This window comes from Mercenaria mercenaria, chromosome 8 (assembly GCF_021730395.1).
Source record: "Mercenaria mercenaria strain notata chromosome 8, MADL_Memer_1, whole genome shotgun sequence".
In the NCBI taxonomy this organism is placed as follows: domain Eukaryota; kingdom Metazoa; phylum Mollusca; class Bivalvia; order Venerida; family Veneridae; genus Mercenaria; species Mercenaria mercenaria.
Genome location: NC_069368.1, coordinates 20,572,097 through 20,596,163, shown reverse-complemented (window position 1 = coordinate 20,596,163; position 24,067 = coordinate 20,572,097). Strand labels below are relative to the sequence as shown.

Below are 24,067 nucleotides of genomic sequence, written 5' to 3'. Positions count from 1 at the left end.
CGTCTGAACTCATTCATCCTCCACATCTGGTTAGGAGTTACTTGTAGAGAACAGTTATATACTTGTGTAGAAATCACCCGTTTGGTTAACTACCCGCCATTACGTTTCTTATACACTGTTAAACCGAAAAGTTTGCTGAAAACAAGACACTTACGACAATTTCAGTGGAGTATAATTCGGGTTGCAAACAGTTTTATACACTACTTCTGTCACTACTACTTCTTAATGATATTAATAGTATTATCTTCATAGCAGTTGTTTGATATCATTAAAGATTGAATTTATTTCTTGGGTGTTCTGGTGATTATTGTAGATACAGTTATAGAAAATATTTACGTTTATATGCATCCCCCACTAAGAATCTTATTTGTGTAATTTATCCAAATCTTCAATTTGTTTTTATTAGACTTATGCAAGCTTTCCTACAAAATATGAAATGTTTATAAGCTAACAGGATTTTGCAGGTTTAGTAATACTTATGTCAAATACTTTTGACCCCAGGAAAAATGTTGCAAAGTAATAGGATATATTTTAATACAAATAGTATAACTGTTTATCTAAATATGCTTTGTAGATTCAGAAATAATGATAAAGGGCTTCTGCTTCTTGAAGAATCATTTTCATCCTTACGAAATTCCCGACGCTACATAAATAAGTACCACATGCCCATTTTGCATGTAGGTGCTTTATAAGATTGTTTTGCCCTATAGGACGTAGATTATCTGAGTCACGTGACTAAGTTCAGTAAGAGATAAGAACCGTTACGTTTTGGAAAATACATACTAGTGCAATTTTTACTTCATTACCACGAAATTGCGATGTCATATTCGTACTTAGTAATCCACAAGAAATATTAACCAATAAGGCAAGAGAATGTAGTATCAGGAAATTTAGTTGTTATTCGAGGCTCGGAAAACAGGATGAAAGAGAAACTTAGTTATTCGATGAAAGAGCTAATTAGAATTCTTAAAATGATTGGCTGTCATATTTAACGGTGAGATTCCAACATAGGGCTAATCTATTAACAGTACATATAAACTGTTCTCGGAATTGATATATTGTATGCAACGTTTACATGGTGATAAAATGGAGTGTTTCACTGCAAGAATAGTAATTGTTTCCTGTACATATAAAATAGTTTCATTCCTTGTGCAAAAGCATAGCATGATGTATTGAATAATTAATACAAAATTGAGACATGGAGGCTCACTGTAAACCAATCTCTAGCATAATATATACGCATTAAAAGTTTTCTACTATTGTTTTGTTTGAATTCTGCTTAACATGCATAACGTAATCTTTTACGCTTTTGAAAACATATCCTTGCACCAAATCAAAGCATGATCTTATGAATAAGAAATATGAATTTGAGACATACAGACGCATTGTAAATTAATTACCATATTAGTTTCGTCATTTGTTCTGAATATAATAACTCCAGCATACAGACATTTCATAAATAACAAATATACAAACGTCGTTCGTTTATGCATATAAATTATTCTTGTTCAAACAGATTGGTGCTATTTACAACGTACTGCCTTTTGATTAGATTCACATCTCATTGGTGTATTGAAGTACAATTTACACGTTAAATGACTATTTTCTTATGGTTCAAACATCTTTTTTATCCAATGACAAGAAAAGGATTTTCAAAACTTTCGTATCATTTCATAACTGAAAAAATTGGTCCACTTAATCATGAAGTAGTACAAAATTAATGGGTATTCATTGTTCCGCCTACTATGGACTTCCCACATTCAGGAAGGCGGAGACAGGGACTGCATATATGTCTATATAATGAAGGGACCAAGTATATAGATATCAAATTGTTTTGTTTTTTATCTTCTTTTTTATGCAAGCTGTACTTTCATAGTTCATGTTTTACATTTCTGCATCTTCCACTCTTTGTATTTTCTCCATGATTTTACAGCATTTTATCAGTTCAACAATCTGCATTCTGCATTCATTTATCAAACGTACCGGGTAGTTTTAATATATTGCTTAATATCTATTTGCAATTAAGCTTTATATTGCTTTATTCTTGTTGTGTCAGTAGAGGGCTCCAATAACAAGCCACGCCTTTTGTTAAAATGAATTCAAAATTCTGCGAGGAGGAAGGGCTGGCTAAGCTACTCATTTTACGAGTCGCCTCAAATACCATTTCGGAGTCACGTGGCAAAAGCGTAGATGTCGTCATATCTAAATGGCCGCCCTATCAAATGATGTGCGTTCATGTCGAGTTATCGACGTCTGTGAAATACAAAACATCATGAATCAGTACAGGGTTCCATATACATTTAACCTTTGGGTAACTTATGCAATCGTCACGGACTGCTTCGTCACCGAAATGCCAACGACCCTTAGTAAAGTCAATAGAAGCTACGGTTGTTATGGGTAAGGCATTGTTTCGCTGCTATCGTGTCATGGACTCATTGTAACATGCTGAATCTCATAAAAAATCCAAACCATAGTTCTAGACACATTGCTGATGTAACAAAAAAGGTTGGTGATTCTTTCATAAGAACTTTGTAAGGAATATTGGGCAGTGTTAGGCTCCAGTACAGATATGGAAGAGCTGCTGGGCCAAGTACAAGTACGCAGAATAGATCACTTCAGACAGTATAGTACCAGTGGTACCACAAAGACCCTTTCATGTCCGTGTAGCGTACATACTGAATTGAGATTATATATTCATTATATTAAAACCGTTCGGCTACAAATTATAGATGACGGACTCTCTGCATGTGTGCATGTTTCAACATTCTGCAACCCGTTGTTTCATTACTCTGTTGTTCATTACGTTAAGATAAGCCTGCCAAATATTCATAACCTATGATTTGCAACAGTTTTCTTTCACTCTTTTTTAAGCTTAAGCTTAAACAAAAACCTACTGCCATAAAAATGTGTAAAACTGCTTAACATGTGTTTCAAATTTGCCAACAATTTAGTTTATATCAAAACACAATTATGAGTACTCGATTATTTAGTTCAGATAATCATATAAAACATCGGCTTTAACGAAATTTTAAACGCGACTGACGCAAAACATGACCCAAATATAAACATCGGTCCAAAAATAGGCTTTTGTGCAAGCTTTTTCCTATTGGTATGGGTTTTAGAACTCTGTCTTGTACTAATTTGTGAAAGCGTCTGTGACAGAGCTGCTTTAGGTTGTTGACTTCTGAATATGGGTTGTTCGAACTTGTTCCCAACTTGTGCCAAAAATAATGTCTGGATTGACACTCTGGGTCTTTCTCTTCTATCAAAAACTGCAAAGTCGCCATGAGACCAATTTTTGTGTCGGTGTAACGTTAAACCTAATCCAATGAATAATTAAAGTTGTTACGATTTATAGGTATATATTGTATTATAAATCAAAATAATATTTCGTACACCCCCCAAATGTGTAAAGCTGCTACTATTGAATCAAAATAATGTTTTGCAACGTTCAGACTAGTGGTTTAAACAAAGTTAACTGTCTGAACTCAATCCAGCTGGTGACATATTGGCGTTACTTCCTGTTCTGTATTATTACTTGATAGTACACCATATACATGTACTTTAAGGGAAATTAACTTTAACTTAAAAGAGGAATTGATGTTCATATTGGACGTTATGTGTGATGACGTGCAGTGTCAGCCTTACGAAAGATCCTGTTTTCAAAACATACAACTACTGCAAACATAAATTACTGAAGTTTTCTTCTTATCAAGGGTCCGAACAAGTTCTTGGAACTAAATTTTTGCAAAGGTTTATATTTGATGGAGCAATTCTCATTCGTTTTAGTTTTGAATTATTGAACCCTTTACCTGGAAGTAGTAACATCTACAAAATTATGTAGCGCATGCAGTTTGCTTTTCGAAAGGCAAACTGGTTTATTTTCTACTTTACATAGCTTTGGTGTTCTGTTATAACATTTTCATTGCATACTTAAACAGCGTGTTAAATGCCGCTGTGGTTGATGTTAATGTATAACTTCTGTTAACTTAAAGGTAGTTCTGCACGTTTGGAACAAAAAAAAAAATTCTACAATGTAGTAAAATTTTACGAACTCGATTTTTTTTTCAAAGTATATTCGTATCCGAAAGAAATTAAATTTATCAGTAAAAGGTACTCATGCTTTTGAAATCATTCTAATTACACATGATATCCTCTTGTAAAAGAGGTAAAATGCATTATTTGCAAGCCACAAAACACAGAGCAAATTGTAAGGTTACAAGCATGACCTAATTTATTACCTGGTTTCAAAGTCTGCCTAAATGTAGAGTAGGGCACTTTGCACTAATGCCAATTACATAGAAAAAAGTGAAAAGCATCTTACGGCGGCACGTAAAAAGCGTCCGAAGCCGCTTAGTTGTCGTGTGCGATTAAAAAAAGCTCACTGAGTAGGAAGGAATATTGGTAACTTTCTTTTTTACTTGCAAGCCGTTGTTGCCAAGTTGTGTACATTTACAGATATTTAAACTCAACTAATGAAGTTGTAGAAATTAAACTTACGGGATTTGCCCAAACCCGAAGCGTATTCAAAATATACATTGAAAATGGTCCAGAATTATGTATTATTTACGTCATAATGGTTTATATTCTATCATTTTGTTCAGCATGAAAACTTTAAAAACTACTGGAATCATTACCATTTCAGAAACGCATGTAACGATTCTCATAAAAATCGCAGACGGATTGCGTGATCGTTAAAATAGGCTTTGACCTAAGGATATGAAATATACGGAAGTATTAGTAAAAAATCTCCTTTTATTTTCTAAAATATAACAATAAACTTAACTTTTTGTATCATAGGGGCAGATATGTGGTTAGTAGTATTGCTTAAAACTGTTGTATTAGAGTATAAGAAGACTGTATCCGATTTAGGGTCATAGTTAAATTCATACTGACAGACACAAAGTTTCAAAATTTCTTAATAATAGTAATAGTAATACATGTAACTACATAGCAGTTGTTTGATATCATCAAACTTTTAAGATTGAATTGGCTATTGGGTATTCTGGTGATTATTGTAGATACAGTTATAGAAAATCTTTACGTTTGTATGTATCCCACACTAAAAAAATTATTGGTGTAATTTATCCAAATCTTCAATTTGTTTTATCCGACTTATGCAAGCTTTCCTATAAAATATAAAATGTTTGTAAGATAACAGGATTTTTCAGGTTTAGTAATACTTATGACAAATTCTTTTGATACCAGGAAAAATGTTGCCAATTAGTAGGATATATTTTAATACAAACAACATAACTGTATTTATCTAAATATGCTTTGTAGATATATAGAGATTATTTGGAAGGGCTTCTTGAAGAATCATTTTCATCTTGACAAAATTCTGCATGTAGGTACTTTATAAGATTGTTTTGCCCTGCAGGATGTAGATTATCTGAGCCGCGTGACTAAATTCAGTAGGAGATAAAAACCGTAACGTTTTGGAATGTACATACTAGGCTAGCGCATTATTTACTTCATTACCTCGACATTGCGACGGCATATTCATACTTAGTAATTCACAAGAAATGTATACCAATAATGGTAAGCGAATGTAGTTTCAAGAAGTTAATCGAGGCTCGGAAAACAGAAAACTAATGAAGTGTTTCACTGCAAAAATAGTTATTGTGTCCTATACATAATAAAATATTTTCATTCCCCGCGCCAAAGCGTAGCATGCTGTTTTGAATTATTAATACAAATTTGAGACATGCAGGCTCGATGTAAACCAATCTCTAGCATATTATGTACGCATTCAATGTAAAGATTTTCTTCTATTGTTCTGACTGAATTCTGTTTAACATGCATAACGTAATTTTTTACGTTTTTAAAAACATTTCCCTGCACAAAATCAAAGCATGATTGTATGAATAAGAAATATGAATTTGAGACATACAGACGCATTGTAAATTAATTCATAGCATTTCAAAGCATATTAGTTTCGTCCTTTGTTCTGAATATAATAACTAGCATACAGAAATTTCATAAATATCAAATAAACAAACGTCGATCGTTTATACATATAAATTATTCCTGTTCAGATTTGCGCGATTTACAAGGTACTGCCTTTTGGTTTGATTCATATCGTATTTGTGTATTGAAGTACAAGTTACACGTAAAATGACTATTTTCTTACTGATAACAATCTGCATTCATTTATCTAACGTACAGTGAAATGTGTATACTTGCTTTGCATTTATTTATAATTAAGCTGTATATTGCATTATACTTGTTGTGTCAGTAGAGGTCTCAAATAACAAGCCACGCCTTCCGTTAAAATGGATTCAAAGTTCTGCGAGGAGGAGGGGCTGGCTGGGCTGCTCATTGTACGATTGTGGGGGAAGGTTTTTGTAATAAATGTTGCCTCGAATTTCGGAGTCACGTAGCACAATCGTGGATGTCGTCATATCTAAGTGGCCGCTATCAAATGATGTGCGTTCATGTCGAGTCATCGACGTCCTTGGACTACAAAGCATCAGGGATCAATACAGGGTTTCATTTATACATTTAACCTCTAGGTAACTTATGCAATCGTCATCGCAATGCTAACGACTCTCAGTAAAGTCAATAGCTACGGTTGTTAGGAGTGACGCATTGTTTCGCTGAGATCATGTCTTGGACTCATTGCAACATGCTGAATCGCATAAAAACTTCAAACCAAAACTTTAGACACATTGCTGACTTAACGAAGAAAGTTGGTGATTCTTTCATAAGAACTTTGTATGGAATATTGTGACAATGTTAGGCTCCAGTATAGATATAGAAGAGCTGCTGGGCCAAGTACAAGTATAGAGAATAAGTCACATCATATTGTATCTTACTAACGATGCCACAAAGTCCCTTGTCATGTGCTCGGTTCATGTTCATGTAGCGTACATGCTAAATTGAGATAAATATTAATTATATGAAAACCGAACCGAGGATGGACTCTGCTGCATGTGTGCATGTTTTCATTATTACTGTTAGAATTTAAAGGAAAATAAGAAAATATTCTGCAACCCGTTGTTTCATTACTCTGCTGTTTATTACGTTAAGTGAAGCCTGTCAAATATTCATAACCTATGATTTGCAACAGCTTTCTTTCACTCTTTTTTAAAGCTTAAGCTTAAACAAAAACCTACTGCCATAAAAATGTGTAAAACTGCTTAACATGTGTTTCAAATTTGCCAAATGTGCAAACAGTTTGCTCTTCTTCTATTATACATTTACATTATCACATAAAGTTTAGGTTAAATGCAAAGTTGGATTAGTTGAAATGTTTATATCGTTTAAGAGATGTGTGTCATGGTAATAGTCTAGTATGAAGTTAATTCATTTTTGAAATGTTTTTAGGAAATTGTTGCTTGTATTAGGAAATAGCGCATTCACGTATTTTTCTCAGTAAATTCTAGACGTTTTTGGGTTTCTTTCACCTAGAAGGTACACCTTTAAATATGTAGACATCATAATAAACTTTTACAGCTCAGGCAATAATTATATATTTTATGTGGCATCAGTAATACATTCTTGTTAAGTTTTCAGTTATCTCGAGCAAAAATACTCTATCAATTTTGGCAAATTTAAAGCGACGGTTGCACCTAGTTATGTATCTCAAACTATTTTCACTAAATTATTTTCCTGGTTTAACCGTTAAACAATTTCTTTTAAGTTGGAACTATGTGTCAGACTTTGTATACATTTAACCTGTTCCAAGGCGGTGCAATACTGCGATCCTTTATATCTTTGCTGATTAGGCACGAATTAGAATCCATAAGCTGAATACGAAGTCCATATTTTATTGAAAAAACGTCCTGCTTTTCATAAAAAGCATGTTTTTTTCGAGAAGTAAACAGACATATTTTGATTGAGAACACTGTATTTGAAATGTATAAAGTGATTTTTTAATCCATGGTGCTCAGTTTGAAGGAAAAAAACTTTTTAAACAAATTAAAGCTACAATTGCCAAAAACATTAAAATATGATATGGGATTTTCGGTCTTCTTTAAAGCTTATTTTTACAGTGCCTCTTTAGTATAAATCTCCAAGTTCGACCTATAATAATTCATTCTATCAGAAAACAAAAGACATTTTCAGGAAAATTAGTTTGGTCAAATTAACAAACTACCAGATATGTCTTTAAATACCGTTTTATCTCCCTCATAAAGCCAGTGTAAAAATTCTCCATACAATACGAAGACAACCAGCATTTAAGTCAAAAATCAAGAAATGCGGAATGCATTTGTAAAATAAAAACCGTTGCCAAATAGCAAGTACTCTCTAGTGGCATGCATAAATTGCAACAATTGATAACACTTAACGTAAATCACGTTATTACTATACCTTTATTAAACGGCAATGTCATGGTTGTAGTGGTTAGAAGTGTGACTTAACCTCAATTATGAGGGCAGTGCCCGAGTGCAATTGAAAGCGTAAAACGCTAAGCCCATTATTGCCTCAGTGAGTTCTTTAGTTTATAGAAAAACACTATTATGAGTAAGCGATTTTCTAATTCATTTAATCATATAAAACATTGACGTTAACGAATCTTTAAATGCGACTGATGCAACAAAAAAAAAACAAATGTCAACATCGGTCCAATGAAAGGCTATTGTGCAAGCTTTCTCTTATTAGTAATGGGTTTTGGGACTCTGTGTTGTACTTATTTGTGGAGACCGGCTTAAGGTCGCTGACCTCTGAGCATGGGTTGTTCTACCATGTCCCCAGCTCTGCAGTATTCTGCTGGTGATGACCAACCTTCCTATCAACTTTCATGATCGTAGGCCCAAGCGTTTTTGACTTATCATCCGGAAACCGATTGGTCTACGGACCGAACGGCCGACAGACCGACCGACATCTGCAAAACAATATACCCCTACTTCTTCGAAGTGTGGGGGGATGAAAATGTGTAAAGCTGTAAAGTGTTAATCAAAATAATGTTTTGCAGCGTTCAGATCAGTGGTTTAACCATTAAGCATCTATTTGAATTCAATCGCACTGGTGAATATTTATATATTGGCTGTTCTGTCTTTAAATTATCATTTGATAGTACATAACATCCTTAAAGGGATGGATTAACTTTAGAGATGAATTGATGTTCATGTTGGACATATTTTGTAATGTGTGATAAAGTGCAGTGTCAGCCTTACGAAAGATCCTGTTTCCAAAACATACAACTACTGCAAACATAAATTACTGAAGTTTTCTTCTTATCAAGGATCTCAAGAAGTTCTTGGAACTAAGTATTTCTTTATTGCAAAGGTTTATAATTGATGGAGCAGTTATAATTCGTTTTAGTTTTGAATTATTGAACCCTTTACCTGGAAGTAGTAACATCTACAATAAATTAATAACGTAGAGCATGCAGTTTGCTTTCGAAAGGCAAACTGTTTTATTTTCTACTTTACATAGCTTTGGTGTTCTGTTATAATACATAATAATATTTTTATTGCATACTTAAACAGCGTGTTAAATGCCAATGTGGTTGATGTTAATGTATACCATCTGTTAACTTAAAGGTTACGTAGTTCTGCACAATGTAGTAAAATTTTACGAAATCGATTTTTTTTTTCAAAGTATTATCGTATTCGAAAGAAATTTTATTTATCAGTAATAGGTACTCATGCTGTTGAAATAATTGTAATTACACATGACATCTTGTAAAAGAGGTAAAATGCATTATTTGCAAGGCATAAAACACTGAGCAAATTGTAAGGTTACAAACATGACCTATTTTTTTACCTGACTTGAAAGTCTGCCTAAATGTAGAGAATTGTACTTGCACGTTTACTACTGCCAAGTACGTTGAAAAAAGTGAAACGGTCTAATGTCCTTTTAGAAAAACATTTTACGGCGGCACGTTAAAAAGCGTCCGAAGCCGCTTTATTGTCGTATGCGGTAAAAAAATAACAGCGCACTGAGTAGGAAGGAATATCGGTAACATTCATTTTGACTTTCGAATTTACGGTACAGGAATTCGAGTTAAGCTGAACATAGCATAATATGGGATATGATGTGTTATCAATGTAAAGTTAGCTTTTTTATATTTTGCAAGCCGTGGAATGTTGTGTACATTTGCAAATATTTAAACTGAACTAATAAAGTTGTAGATATTAAACTTACAGGATTTGTCCAAACATGAAGCGTATTCAAAATATACATTGACAATGGTCTAGAATTATGTACTATTTACGTAATAATGGTTAATATTCTATTATTTTGTTCAACATGCAAACTTTTTAATTAAAACTACCGGAATCATTACCATTTCAGAACCGCATGTAACGATCATCATAAATATCGCTGACGGATTGCATGACTTATATTTAGAATCGCTAAAATAGGCTTTGACCTAAGGATATGACATACAAAGAAGTATTAGTTAAAAAGCTCCTTCTATTTTCTAAAATATAACAATAAACTTAACTTTTTGTATCATAGGGGCAGATATGTGGTTAGCGGTATACCTCAAACTGTTGTATCAAAGTAAAAGAAGACGGTATCCGATTTAGGGTCATAGTTAAGCTTACTGACAAACACAAATTTTCAAAACTTTTCTTGAATCGAAGACGTCTCATTTTTTTGAGGCGGGGGTATGGGGGTGGGGAGTTAACCAGTGAGTCAGTAAAATGGATTATATCTTAACTAAAGTGCCAAGCATCATTATTAACTGCCCGCCACAAAAAAAAAACGCATTTAGGGTTTTTATTGTTATATTAGGAAAGTTGTCATTTAATTTATCTGTTTCATTTTCTACGAACGTACTTTTCCTAGTTTGCAGACTTTATAGGAATAAAAAATACTCTTTCAATCGGTTTACATTTATTTGATGTCATGTTTCTGTTGCTAACCCAAGTTTATCAAATGTAAGAAGATCAAAATAATTATTTAATAACACTTAGATTAAATTATTCTAGTTTACAAAAAAATCTGACAGATCTGTTATCTTGTCTACTTTGTCAGTTAAGTTTCCATTTACAACGGCAGTGCGTCAGGTTCTAATTGTAAGTAGGCGTTTAGAAATCTTACTGAGCACTATGCATCAATTTAGATAACATGAACAGAATGTTGCGCTGTAAATTAGCCCTTCTTATATCGCATCTATACGATATACCATTACATCATTTAATAATTATCAGTGGGGGAGCGATATTAATTGTCTAAACTGCGATGATTCCTGCTCCGCGTGTACATATTTGCAACGCTAACATACAATTTACATCAAAGAAGATTCTATAAACACCAACAATGCTCAAATTTGGACTGAGTTATGTAACACCTAACAGCATTGCGCAGTATTAAAATAGTTTCTTATCCTTTGAAACGCGGTTCACAGAACGCCAACGTATCTGAAGTGATTTAACATTTACATTACCGATATGAACAGAAATTGTATTAACCTGAACAATACTACTCAGTGAAGACTAGTTCCCATAAAGCCGTTGTTGGGCGGAGGAAGGGGTGCTGGGATTAGACGATGTATTGAAATGTACTGTTCATTATCGTTCATAAACAGAACATCGAGCCGTTCTTGCATTGTATGCTTCCAACTGATATTTTTTCCGGCCCGTCAAGACGGATCGGTATGACGGTAGGATTTTTGTTACAAGGGCGAATAATAGTATATGTACTGTGCGTAGATCTTTCAGTCTCAGTGATATTGAACATTAGCGTAACAAACGTGTTACAAAGAAAGCTTACCTTGCAGATTTGTTTTGTTACAGCGGGTCACACAGTAAATATGTGGAATATTAAATTGTATTCATTTCTGAATCAACAGGTGCCGGTAAAAATGGAAAATAGTTTAAGCTCTAGAGGTCGGCCAACACGAATGAAATTAGAAAATGCTTTATAAAAGATCGGTTTTTGTCAGTAGCTGTAAACTTAAAAGATATACGATAATGCGTAGCAAACGTTTGGAAAACTCATCACATGTTATTCCATACCTTAAGAGGGTATACACACCAGTGTCAATATTTACCTTTGATATCGGTGGGCGTGTTGAAATTATTTGTTTGTTTGTTTTGGGTTTAACGCCGTTTTTCAACAGTATTTCAGTCATGTAACGGCGGGCAGTTAACCTAACCAGTATTCCTGGATTCTGAACCAGTACAAACCTGTTCTCCGCAAGTACCTGCCAACTTCCCCACATGATGAATCAGAGGTGGAGGACTAATGATTTCAGACACAATGTCGTTTATCAAATAGTCACGGAGAACATACGCCCCGCCCGAGGATCGAACTCGCGACCCCGAGATCCGTAGACCAACGCTCTTACCTATTGAGCTAAGCGGGCGGGCTCGTGTTGAAATTAAGAAAAGTGCAAGTTGGAAAACAATGTAAATTAATTTATATCCTTATTTTGAAATGTCACAAGGACACAGATGCTCATTGTACCCCCCGACAACAAAGTTGTAAGGGGGGGGGGGTATACTAGTTTCAGGTTGTCTGTCTGTCTGTCTGTCTGTCTGTCTGTCCGTCTGTCTGTCTGTCCGTAGACACAATCTTGTGCGCACCATCTCTCCTCATCCCCTTGACACAATTTAATGAAACTTCACACAAGTGATCAGTAACATCAGTAGTTGTGCATGGGGCATGTAAGGTTCTTTCAGAAAAAAAAATTGCAGAGTTACGGGACTTTGTTTTTTGTTACTATACTATATATATAGACACAATCTTGTGCGCACCATCTCTCCTCATCCCCTTGACACAATTGAATGAAACTTCACACAAGTGATCAATAACAACAATAGTTGTGCATGGGGCATATAAGGTTCTTTCAGAAAAAAAAATTGCAGTGTTACGGGACTTTGTTTTTTGTTACTTTACTATATACATAGACACAATCTTGTGCGCACCATCTCTCCTCATCCCCTTGACACAATTTAACGAAACTTCACACAAGTGATCAGTAACAACAGTAGTTGTGCATGGGGCATGTTAGGTTCTTTCAACAACAAAAATTGCAGAGTTATGCGGCTTTGTTTCTTGTTAACATACTATGTACATACCGTCTGCATATGCAGTCTTGTGCGCGCCTAATCTTCCGAACCCTTGCACACAGTTTAATGAAACTTCCTAGAAGTGATCAGAACCAATCCTAGTTGTGAATGGTGCATGTTACATTCTTTTAGATAAATATTCTGCATAGTTATGGGACTTGGTTTTTTGTTACTATACTGTATACATACAGTCAACATAATTATGCAATCTTGTGTGCGTCAAATTGCAATGTACTGTGTCAGTGCATGCAGGGGGTACATTCATCACCTTTAGTAATAGCTCTAGTTTGTTTTGTTTTTTGTGCAAACTACATTGGCTTGACGAGCTTTTCCTTGTTTAAATGTTTGGAGATCACTTTTAGGAAATTCTGCAAGGGCGTGTGTATAAATAAGCTTCTCTGCGCACGGCAATTTATAACATAAGTTTCAAAAATCTAACTTAATTAGAACATACATTAATCCTTGTAGACCTACCTTTGTGATATAGCAGAGCACATACGGCTCCAGAACAATGATATATTGTTTCCTACTGAGCAGTGTGGCAGATATTTGTCTCTAAAATGTAGGTAAAGACATATTGTTCATTTGAATGCTAAATTCGAGTGTTGAATGAAAACTGTTGTAAATGTTGATTGAATTTATTGACTTACAACAGTTTTCCGTTTAGCTCTCGTAATGCGCTGCTTATAATGGCTGTTGCAACAAAACAGAAGACACTGCTGAGTATTGAAAAAGACCTGCCTCATTCATTTTAGTGATAGATTGGAATAGGTACGGAAATAATTAACAAGACGCATTTTCTTATTTATTGTTACACCTTACAGATAATCACATAAATGTAAAACGTCTTCCTTTAATTTTCGTTATAAATATTGTTACGAAATCTGCAAATTCGTTTAGTCATTACTGTATTGTGTTTCGTTCTTTTTTGTCTTGTGTATGATTGGATTTTGATATAATGTCATAAACATAAACAATTAAGAGACGTTTTTGTCTATATATTTAATTACGTGACGAGTATGTTCAGTTGTATAAAAATAGTTTATCCGTTTTAGATTAAGATCTCTGCACGTGATAAATAAATACGAGTTCGAATAAACATAGTACCGCATAATTGAAGTATAAACCATATGTTACCAATGCTCGACATATTGAAATAAGAATTGTATACACATACTTCGCATTCGTTGAAACGATATAAAGACAAAATGGAAAACGAAAACAGGAGCAATTTTCTCATTATTCGTTTTTAACAGAATCGATTTGTTCTTTTCTCTTTTCAGACGCGCTGATAGCCAAGCGAACAGAGATGAGCTTATTGAAATATGAAGTCAGTTGGTGTTTAAGGGTAATTGACTTACTGAGGAACTAAATGCTTGAATAATTGGATAACTCAACAAACGTTTCAAAGCGATTAGTTTTTAGCGGGAAAACAAACTACTATAGTGTTAAAGTGTACTATAAAAATAGGTGCTTCTGTGAGGAGATACAAAAGACGAGTCCTGACAGCAAAATAAATAAAGGAGAATATAATGGTGTAATTATTACTGATTTAGATTTTGCTGGAGGTGCTAGAAAATCGAACATTACATTTTATATCATTAGCTTTGAGAATTATTGAGGAGTTAAATGATTAATCTGAAATATACTGTTTCCACCTAATGGGATGACGCGTAATTGTACTGAGCATTTGTTGTTTGAAAAATGACTGCGATCAAATGGTGAAATGAAGAAAATTCGAAATGGAAAACAATGTTTAGTGGTTAGAGTGGAAGTGAAGGGATTGAATTATGGATAATTTAGTTCATAAGTTAGAACGAATGATAATATTATCACTGTCATCCGGAATACTAAACCAAATACGGAATAAATAATATTGCAAGTGAGTTAATGTTTAGATATTTTTGTTAAAACAGGATGTTTCTGTGAAAACTAATTTAAAATTGAAAGCTGTTAAAGTGTTTTCAAACCGAGGATGGTTACCTAAGTTAAAAAAATATACGGTGGCCATAAATAGAAAATACGGAATTTAATGTGTAATTGAAATGATTGAATTCAATGACTTCATTGGATATTTTCCCTGGATTTTACCATGTTCCCTAGTAATTACCTTGGAGAGAGTATCCCGCTGTATTCAACATTTGTGACCTTGATCTACGTGTTTTTGTGCCTTATGTCTGCAATAGGTAAGTCTATTTTTCTATCTTCATCAATTTCTACCTTCATTTTAATATATTTTATGTTTTGTGTCCCATTAGGAAACAGGTTTATTTTTGCATTTCTTCATTGGTGTCTATTTTGTTGGTATGATTAAACGGTATTATTCCCTGTAAATATATAAAATTATGACGTTCCTAAGTTGACAGACTGCGCATAGTTACTAGTTCGGACTATTTATAAGGATAATTTTGAACAGTTTAGGTTACCGGCTTTTACCCGCGTTAGCTAAATAATTTAAAGTAGTCATATCCCATATTTATATATAAAAATGTCCAAAGCAAAATAGACATGATTATTTCCTTGACAAAGTACATAAAAGCGTGTAAAACTAATAGATATAACCGGAGTTTTACGATTTTTCAATGTTATGTATATCCGCTATGGTCATGTTATTTGAAGTTGTCCGTGTCGCTCAGCAGATATTCTGTGTTGTCTGATTTAGTTAAGAACTTCATAGAGGAAATTAATCGTCGTTTTGATTTAAGAATATTGTTGGTGCACAAAATGATGATTTCTCATCTAGAAGAGAGAGTATTTACAGTGAAAATCTAATCTGCCCGCTTCCTGATATAGTTTAAGTACTGTGCACTTACATTTTGATTACATTTCTTATAAAATACAAGTTTATGGGGGCTAAATCATTCTGTTAGATTTCCGGATAGCACTATTTATCTATTTGGATAGAGTACACACTTCACTGTGCCGTCATGCCCTATTGTAGTTTTTTTCAGATGAGTAGTGCGGTAATCAAAGTGTTAAGTGTATATAAAATGATGGCAACGGTGAGAAAATAAATCTTTCACGCCGATTGACATTTCGTTGCCTTATTTTGTTTTTTCATAATGAGGTAACTAGCTTTTTGATAATTTTGGGAAATGACATTTAAAGATTTGAGTGTCAATGCTTTTACACTACATACAGCCTTGTTGAACTAAAATTTAGCCTGTTTATTAAACTCATCATCATACAGAGGTCATAGAGGCATACCTAACAACACTTTTTGCCAAAAAAAGTAGACTTACGTCATCGTGGAAATAAGGCGACGATTTTTGTATTTTTGATATCCATTCAATTGTTTGAGATACATGTAAATCTGAAACATCCTGCGAATCTCATTTCGAACAAAAATCGCAAATCTCAGGTGTGATTTCGTAGCGTGGTAGATCAACATTCTCTAAATTACATTACAATGGGGTAGTATCATCAGTACTAATATCTGTATTAGAAGCTTTTTTGGAATACAAAATAACAAAATTTAGTTGTTACAGAAACATGACTTTAAACAACTTTAACATTTCAGTTTCTTGCAGCAATATGGCTAAAACCAAAAACTACTCGCAGTTTTACATGTATTCTTACTAATAATGTAACTGAGTGTAACTGGACAACATTAAAATGGAAATGTGTCAAAATGTATCATTATGTCAGTCTATACCTTTTATGGCAAGTTTCTAATTAAAAAACTGAAACGGAGCGAAAGTCTATATGTATGTACTGTAACATAAGGCGTGTGATAATGTACTTTATTGACAACGTATCAAGTAGACTGACAATAGTGATTATACATGCATATATCACTGTATGATTTATGGCCTTGAAAAAGGATCATGATTTATAAATATAGTTGGTTAAATGTGCATTTACCATTATAAATTGTAGACGGTAATTCAGATTCTAAGTCGTATCTTGCTTTTAATCTCTTGTTCGAAAAAAAAAAACATAAAGCAATTACCCAAAGGGCAAGCTTTCTACAGTTTGAGAAAATCTATTCTTTCAATAGCTTAGAATGTATACACAAAGACGGAAAAAAGAGAAAAAATCGTTTCGCTGTAATTGTTCCGAAACTCAAAGCCAACTGTTATTAATGACTATTCCAGTCTGGGTACTAAAATAGTACTATTGATTCATATAAACAACTACCTTTAAATCAAAGTCGATGTCAAATATGTGTCACGTTCAATAAAAATATTGATACAAAAGCTTATAATTAAAAGCCAAAATAGGGAAAAGTATCTATTTTGTGCCTAGACACGCGCAGTACCATTAAAATAACGGTAATGTATTTTATTGACAAACTGTCATAAAAATGGATACAGCTTGTCCTGAATATATAAGCTTTTTTTGCAATACTAACAAACAAGCAAATTCGATGAATTGGTATCCCCCGCCGAAAGGGTCTGTGGTGAGAAACGGCAAAAAAATACATCTGGCAAAAAGTTAAGAATGTTACAAAGAAGCAAATAATTTCATTAGTGAAAATCAAATTAACAGAAAATGAATGCATTTTTTTTTTGGTGTGGGGCGGGGTACAAAACTTTACATGTTGATTATAAATATTGATGAAAAATTAAAAATGAAAAAAAATGGGGGGGGGGGGGGGGGGGGGTCGAATGCATGATCGGGGTGGTGAGCATGACTGGTTGGAGGAGTGAGGTGAGAGAATAGTACAACTTTGCATGTTGATAAATATTCATGGAAGGATTGAAAAAAAAAGAAACGAAAAAAAAAAATTGGGGGTGACCAAGGCAAGGTGGCGACCAAGTGTGGCTACACAACTTCACATGTTTATAATAAATGTTCATGAAGAATAAAAGAATGAAAGAAGTTTAATGAAATTCTTCCAATTGGTTGGTTTGTTATGTAAAAGTCTGTAGATTTTTAAACAATTTAAGGGCAATAACTCCATGGAAAATTGACCAATAAAAAAAGAAAATGACGGACATCATCAAAGTATGTTGATTCATATTTATTTCAAGTTTCATGAAATTCTACAAACTTGTTACTGCGAAATGGCTGCAGATGGCTGTATTTTTCATTAAATCAAGGGCAATAACTCTAAGGGAAATTGACCAATCAAAAAAAAAAACTTGAAGGGCATCATCGCAATATCTTGGTTCATGTCTATGCCACTTCAATACTTACCTCCCGATTTCATCGTCGGGGGATGAAAAGATAGGTTGGAAAAATTGACTTAAATTGTTACATTACCTTTGTTTATAATACGTCTGCGCAGAATTTGGGTTATGAATATATTAATGATGATATTTTAATAACATGCTTTAGGTAAAATATACAGAGGATATTTGATTGTTTCGTTGTAAGATGGAACTCTCTTTCACCGCTGTACGTCAGATTCAATATTTTTACGAATGGCTAAGATACGGTGTTTGAGTGAAAGATATTTTGATCTTACATGAAAAAAAAGTTCATGTTTTGCAAAATTTGCCCATTTTATAGTTTCTTGCCCGTGAAAAATATGTTCGATATATTTCACTGTGAAAATACAAGATACATTTCACTGTAATATTTCGATAATTCATTGAGAAAAAATGTAATAATAACACAAATACTATGATTTAAGAAAGATGATTGTGAAAGCTGCATCAATCAGGTCCCACCATTCTACGTTTGATATCGATTTAAACGGGATAGTCTTATATTTTATTATCAAGTTGTGTAAGACAAATTGTTTATATACTAATATGTAAACTTGACAAATAATAATAAAGAAACAACCAGTTGGATGATGATGTTGATGCTGATGATGGATCACTTTTATCTGGACATGAAAGTTACGTTAGAGATAATTTCTAAGTTTAGAGACTACCCTAATAAGTAGCAGTATAGATTCATTGAACAAAATTGGTTAGTACCCGAATTTTCAACGACTATTTATGGATATTTGATGCATTATCATATTGTAAATAAAACGAAACTTCCAGAGGAGATATCTCAACTAAAAAATATTGTTTTGTGAAATAAAAAGTAAACTTACATTTTGCTAAAACCTCGGCGAACAAAGTAATAAGGCTTGTCAGCAGTTCACAAATTTCATGTCGATTTCAGTCATATCAAGGTTGTTACAAGAATTACAAAATAACCAATTTGAATGCAGATTCTTACAGTTTAGCATGGTGCTAGCATCAATAACATTTATATGTACATAATACAATTAAATGACAGACAAATGATCGAATGGCAATTACTGAAATGTAAAGATGTCTGATAATGAATGTATGTTTTCTATTCATCTCATCATGCAATGTTATATATTTATGCTACAAAACTCCTGAATTCAACAATACACCCATTTGTTTTTTTCTAAAGTGTTCCATTTAACAATTATTGTTAACACAGATAAGATAATAGGCTCTGTGGAGAAAATGTTTTCATTCCAGTGTTAAATCACCTGAGAAAGAAAGTTAAAGTGAAATGGTATTCCTGTAATGAGAAAAGCATGAATGAAATTAGCGCGCGGTAGGACCGGACCTCTATACTTCATTTCAGAATTTATTTACATACGGTAACATACCATGTTTTAACACAAGGTTATGAAATAGGGAAAAAAAGGAAACACCACATGTCGCTGAACACGACAAAGACGAAAATGTTGCAGGCTCGGTTCATGGATTGTGCTATCTTCCACGCCCTGTAGCCCCGGGTTGAGCAGAACTCAATATTTATACATGCTACAAGTACTAAAAACAATTTAGAGACATACGCAGATGTGTTTATACGGCGGAGCACATGGATCCTCTAATGATACACTAGCGTTTAATGAAAAGCGGCGTATGGTCCCCAATTAAGATAATTGGGTTGCCCTAAACGCAAAAAAAAGACAACAAAAAAATGGGCAGAACTAAACAAACTGGAATTTAGAAAGAGGATCTGAGGTTATGGAGCCTGCGTATCACATGAACTGCCAAATAACAAAACTAAAAAGCAGGCACCATATCCAAGGGGTGATTATACAATACCCAAAGCTATAGAAGCGGGAATATTGGAACCACCTAGGCCGCAATGCTCAAGCTGAGAAACTAAATAGTACCAATAACACGACATAAAAGGCATACAAATTTTAGGGCAAACATGTAACAAACAGTAATACAATGTTAACATTCTTCTCAGAGATACACGGGAGTAAACTCATCTTTAAGAATAAAGAATGCAGTACAAACAGTTACAAAACAAAGTCTTTGAATAATATTAATACGCTTGATGCGTATACTTTCTTAATTATATACCTTCTGTTCTATAACTTATAAACAATAGTCTAGGCAAAATATTCTGTCAGACAAATGATTTTTTGAAATCAAGTGTCTGACTTGTGAAAAAAGATGAGCATTTTGTGTTTTCCTTGCTGTCAATTGCTCTCCAATCATACGTATAATGAGGAAAACATTATCTGAAATCTATAGCATGGTATGCGAATAACGTTGAAACATCAATATGGTTCAAAGTGTCTAGATATGCATCATAATGACTGTTATACGGCCGAAAATAATTCTACCTATTCTTTTAGCTGCCTATTTTATGGTTAATTGAAAGTGTTGATAGGCGGATATGATATCTCCATCTCAACACATTTCCAGATAGATTTTTTGAGATTTATTGTTTTCCGTGATTGAGAGATGAGGTGGAAAAAAGATCTATCGGTACAGTGATAAGGAGGGGTCAAATTTATTGAGGGAAGACAAGCAGTTAAAATTGCATTTCAAAGATAACAGCACAACGGTTAAACGCTTCTAACTATGCTGGTTGAATAAAAGTTTTTCCTAAAACTATGGAAGTATATCTGGCATTTGGGAACAAACTCGACGCTGCAGCAAAAATCATGTTTCTACCAATATTTAGAATAGGAGCTCATTAATACGTAAGAGATAAACATATGAAGTTATAACATACCCAAAAAAGAAAAACGGTGATTTTTATGTTAATGTTAGGACAGTTGATTTTAACACAACTTATTTCAGTGTTGCTGACCTGTTATATCAGGGTTTGCATAGTACTTTGGGATCACTGTGTCGATTCAATATTCGTACAGCAGAGTTCCGTTAAAAGCGATGGGGACGTGAGGGTTGTGGCAAATACAATTACTATTCATGAACAGTCTCATTCAAACCAAATCTTCTGTTAGTTTGCTTGGTTTGCGTTTTCTGATTCCAAAGGAACACTTTAAAGATCTTCTTTCTTAGAAAGACAACCCTTTCCCAGCCAAATTGGAAATAGATAAAACTTACCCTTTGTAAAATTATTATCAAACAAAAGGACTGAAAAGCAATAATTTCAAATGTCCGGATATATTTAATATGCAAGATTACAGTGACTAGAGGGTCTTTGGCATGTGGATCATATAATTTCTATTTTATGAACAAACTAGGAATGTTTGATGGTTGTATTAATCATTCTCCAGAGATACAAATTTAGTCTGAACGAGATTCCGTGTCTGCTAGAAAGTGTTAACTGTTGTAGCTGCAAATGTATTGCTATACACTGAGACTCACTTGGCCTAATTTAATTCCGAAACGGAAATAAATCGCTATGTTCCGCCCTAATTTCATAAACTAACATTATTTAGTAAGTTCTTCGACCGAAAATGACAGACTACATCTTGATTTACCTTGTCATCAGAGTCTTTGGCCAGAGACTACACTGAACTGGATTCGATCTGTGTTACTTTTAGCAAAGAAGATCATCGAATGAGAAAGTTACACTTTATCGCATCTCTTTAATCTTGTGATATGATACGTTGGTTTCTTCAGCTTCATAATTGTGATATCCATAGGCGAAAAATAGCCAAAACTGTTGTATGAAGTTTGTTTCTTCCGACCGTTCATTGATCAGCTGAATAGATTTCCAGTTTACAATTTAAGTGAGACTTTATGCCACAGCAGTGCAAGTGATTTGTAGGCTGCGATCGCATGCCACAAGTTGACCAGATTATGAGTTTTATATTGCAGCCGATAAATTGTTCTTACTTATTCAAATTTCCATAAATATCCATGTTTGTTAAGTTTTATTATGTGAATCAGTGTAAATTCGTAATTGCATAACTTACAAGTTTAGTTCATGCAAAATTGCTCTTTTTCACTCGTCAGGGTTTCTCATTTTTTACGTACAAAATGGGTTCAGTACATATGTAATATCTACATATAAAAGACAATACATCTCGAAATGTAAAACAATGTAAATTGGTTCTGTTTAAAAAGCGTTTTAGCTTTTATTTTAATAACCCGTTTCCTGAGTGCATTTTATGTTATTATTTATTGTCCTAGGGGCCTCCGTGGCCGAGTGGTTAAGTTCGCTGACTTCAAATCAATTGCCCCTCATCGATGTGGTTTCCAGGCTCACTCGTGGCGTCGAATTCTTCATGAGAGGAAGCCATCCAGCAGGCTTACGGAAGGTCGATGGTTCTACCCGGATGCCTGCGTGTGATGAAATAATGCACGGAGGGGCACCTGTGGTCTTCCTCCACCATGAAAGCTTGAAAGTCGCCATATGACTTATTATTGTGTCGGTGCGACGTTAAACACAACAAAATATATAAATATTTATTGGCATGCCTTAATGGATTTCCTGCCTGTTACCGCGTGTTTTGTTTTTGTTTTTTGTATTTGTCCAAGTATTTCTTAGCTGCCTCATTTAAATCATTTTAAATCTTTTCCTAGGAGTCATTTTCTTTAATGACAGAGTGTATTATTTTGAAACATTTTGTACTATGTTGATTGAAACTAAAATGTATTAGGAAAAATGTTAAAGATCATATTTCGACTTGTATTGTCTGTGTCATTTTCGTAACTGAAGTTGCACTGGACTGTTTTGTTAATAAGAATGTATCACACTTCAAATAACAAGCTTTGTGGGTTTTTCATTCTCTTACCTATATGTAGACGCAAACAAATTGGAAGTTTTCATATCATTTATATTAATACACTTAACAACAAAAGGTCTCTTCGAAGACAATCCTTACTGTTTGAAGTACTAAAGTTAAATTGGCCATTCCCTTTGCCACAGTACTGAATACAGTCAGCAATGAGATAGATAACAAAGCTTCAATTTAAGCATTTCAAAGAATATTTCCGACCGAAAATATTTCTGTATATTCTTTCAGCTGCCAATTTAATGGTTAATTTGATAGCGTTGATACGTGAATATAATATCTCTATTTTCTCTGACAAAATCTATCTTAGAGGGTTTTTTTTTACTTTTGTTAGAAATTCGCTTTCGAGAAAAGAAAAGATACATCAGTTTACCGCAAAACGAGAGAGACTTTAGTGCATACTAACAGCCGATTCACCTGTCAGCAAAATAATCCTATTTGACACCTTGGCACGCGCACTAAACTTTTCACAATTCCTTCACTTTGGAGTTTTCGTACAATGTACTTACGGATAAACATGATTTTGAACTTGGTTAATCGGTGTTTGTTATGATTTAACATTTTTATTAATCCTTGTCATAACAGTTGAACACCAACTGAGTTGGCAAGAAACTGATTCGTACATTTTAAGTCGAACAAAAGCAAAATATTTTATTGCCAGTTTTAGAGGAAATCAGAACAATAAGAAACAAAAACGCAGGTGAATGAGTCCAGGTATTTCACATAACTATGTGATTAATAAAGTATTTGTCATAAAATTTCAGATTTTTGTATCTCATCTATTTTATGTAGCAGCGACAGATTGTTTGAGATATTTTGTTAGAGAGCTGATTTTAAGATTATTTGAGACACGGGTTATAGACTGGCTACAGAGACCTCCTTCTTTATTCATCTAGTGCCTGTGGCCTAACTTCAGAATCAGGACTTATAGTTTCATATATTTTCTCTTTGCGCATTTAAACACTACCAGAAACATTTTTTTTCTTTTTGTTCTTTTCCTGTTTAGTCTTATACTGTTTAGATTATTGTTCTTAAAACGTTTAATCTTGACAAACGAACAAAGCTAATAAATACACATATTTATAATTACATAAACATGAACCTGTCTACGAATGTAACAAACTTCTTTCATGCATGTAATTTTTGACCAAAGGCTTATAAGTTAACACCGAAATTCAGCGGGAATATACAGTAAATTGACATCGGTGTTCCG

The 24,067-nt window shown here is 33.8% G+C and overlaps 1 protein-coding gene across 4 annotated transcripts in view; it reads left to right on the top strand.

Moving 5' to 3' along the window:
* The window catches only part of LOC123522910 (zwei Ig domain protein zig-8-like), a 269,951-nt gene that overhangs the window by 167,296 nt on the left and 78,588 nt on the right, over positions 1–24,067 (top strand). For all 4 annotated transcript variants that reach the window (XM_045300424.2, XM_045300423.2, XM_045300425.2 and 1 more), the window contains exon 2: positions 14,258–15,160. In XM_045300424.2, the coding sequence (XP_045156359.2) occupies positions 15,067–15,160 (94 nt within the window). In that variant the 5' untranslated portion in view covers positions 14,258–15,066. The remainder of the gene's footprint in view (positions 1–14,257; positions 15,161–24,067) is intronic.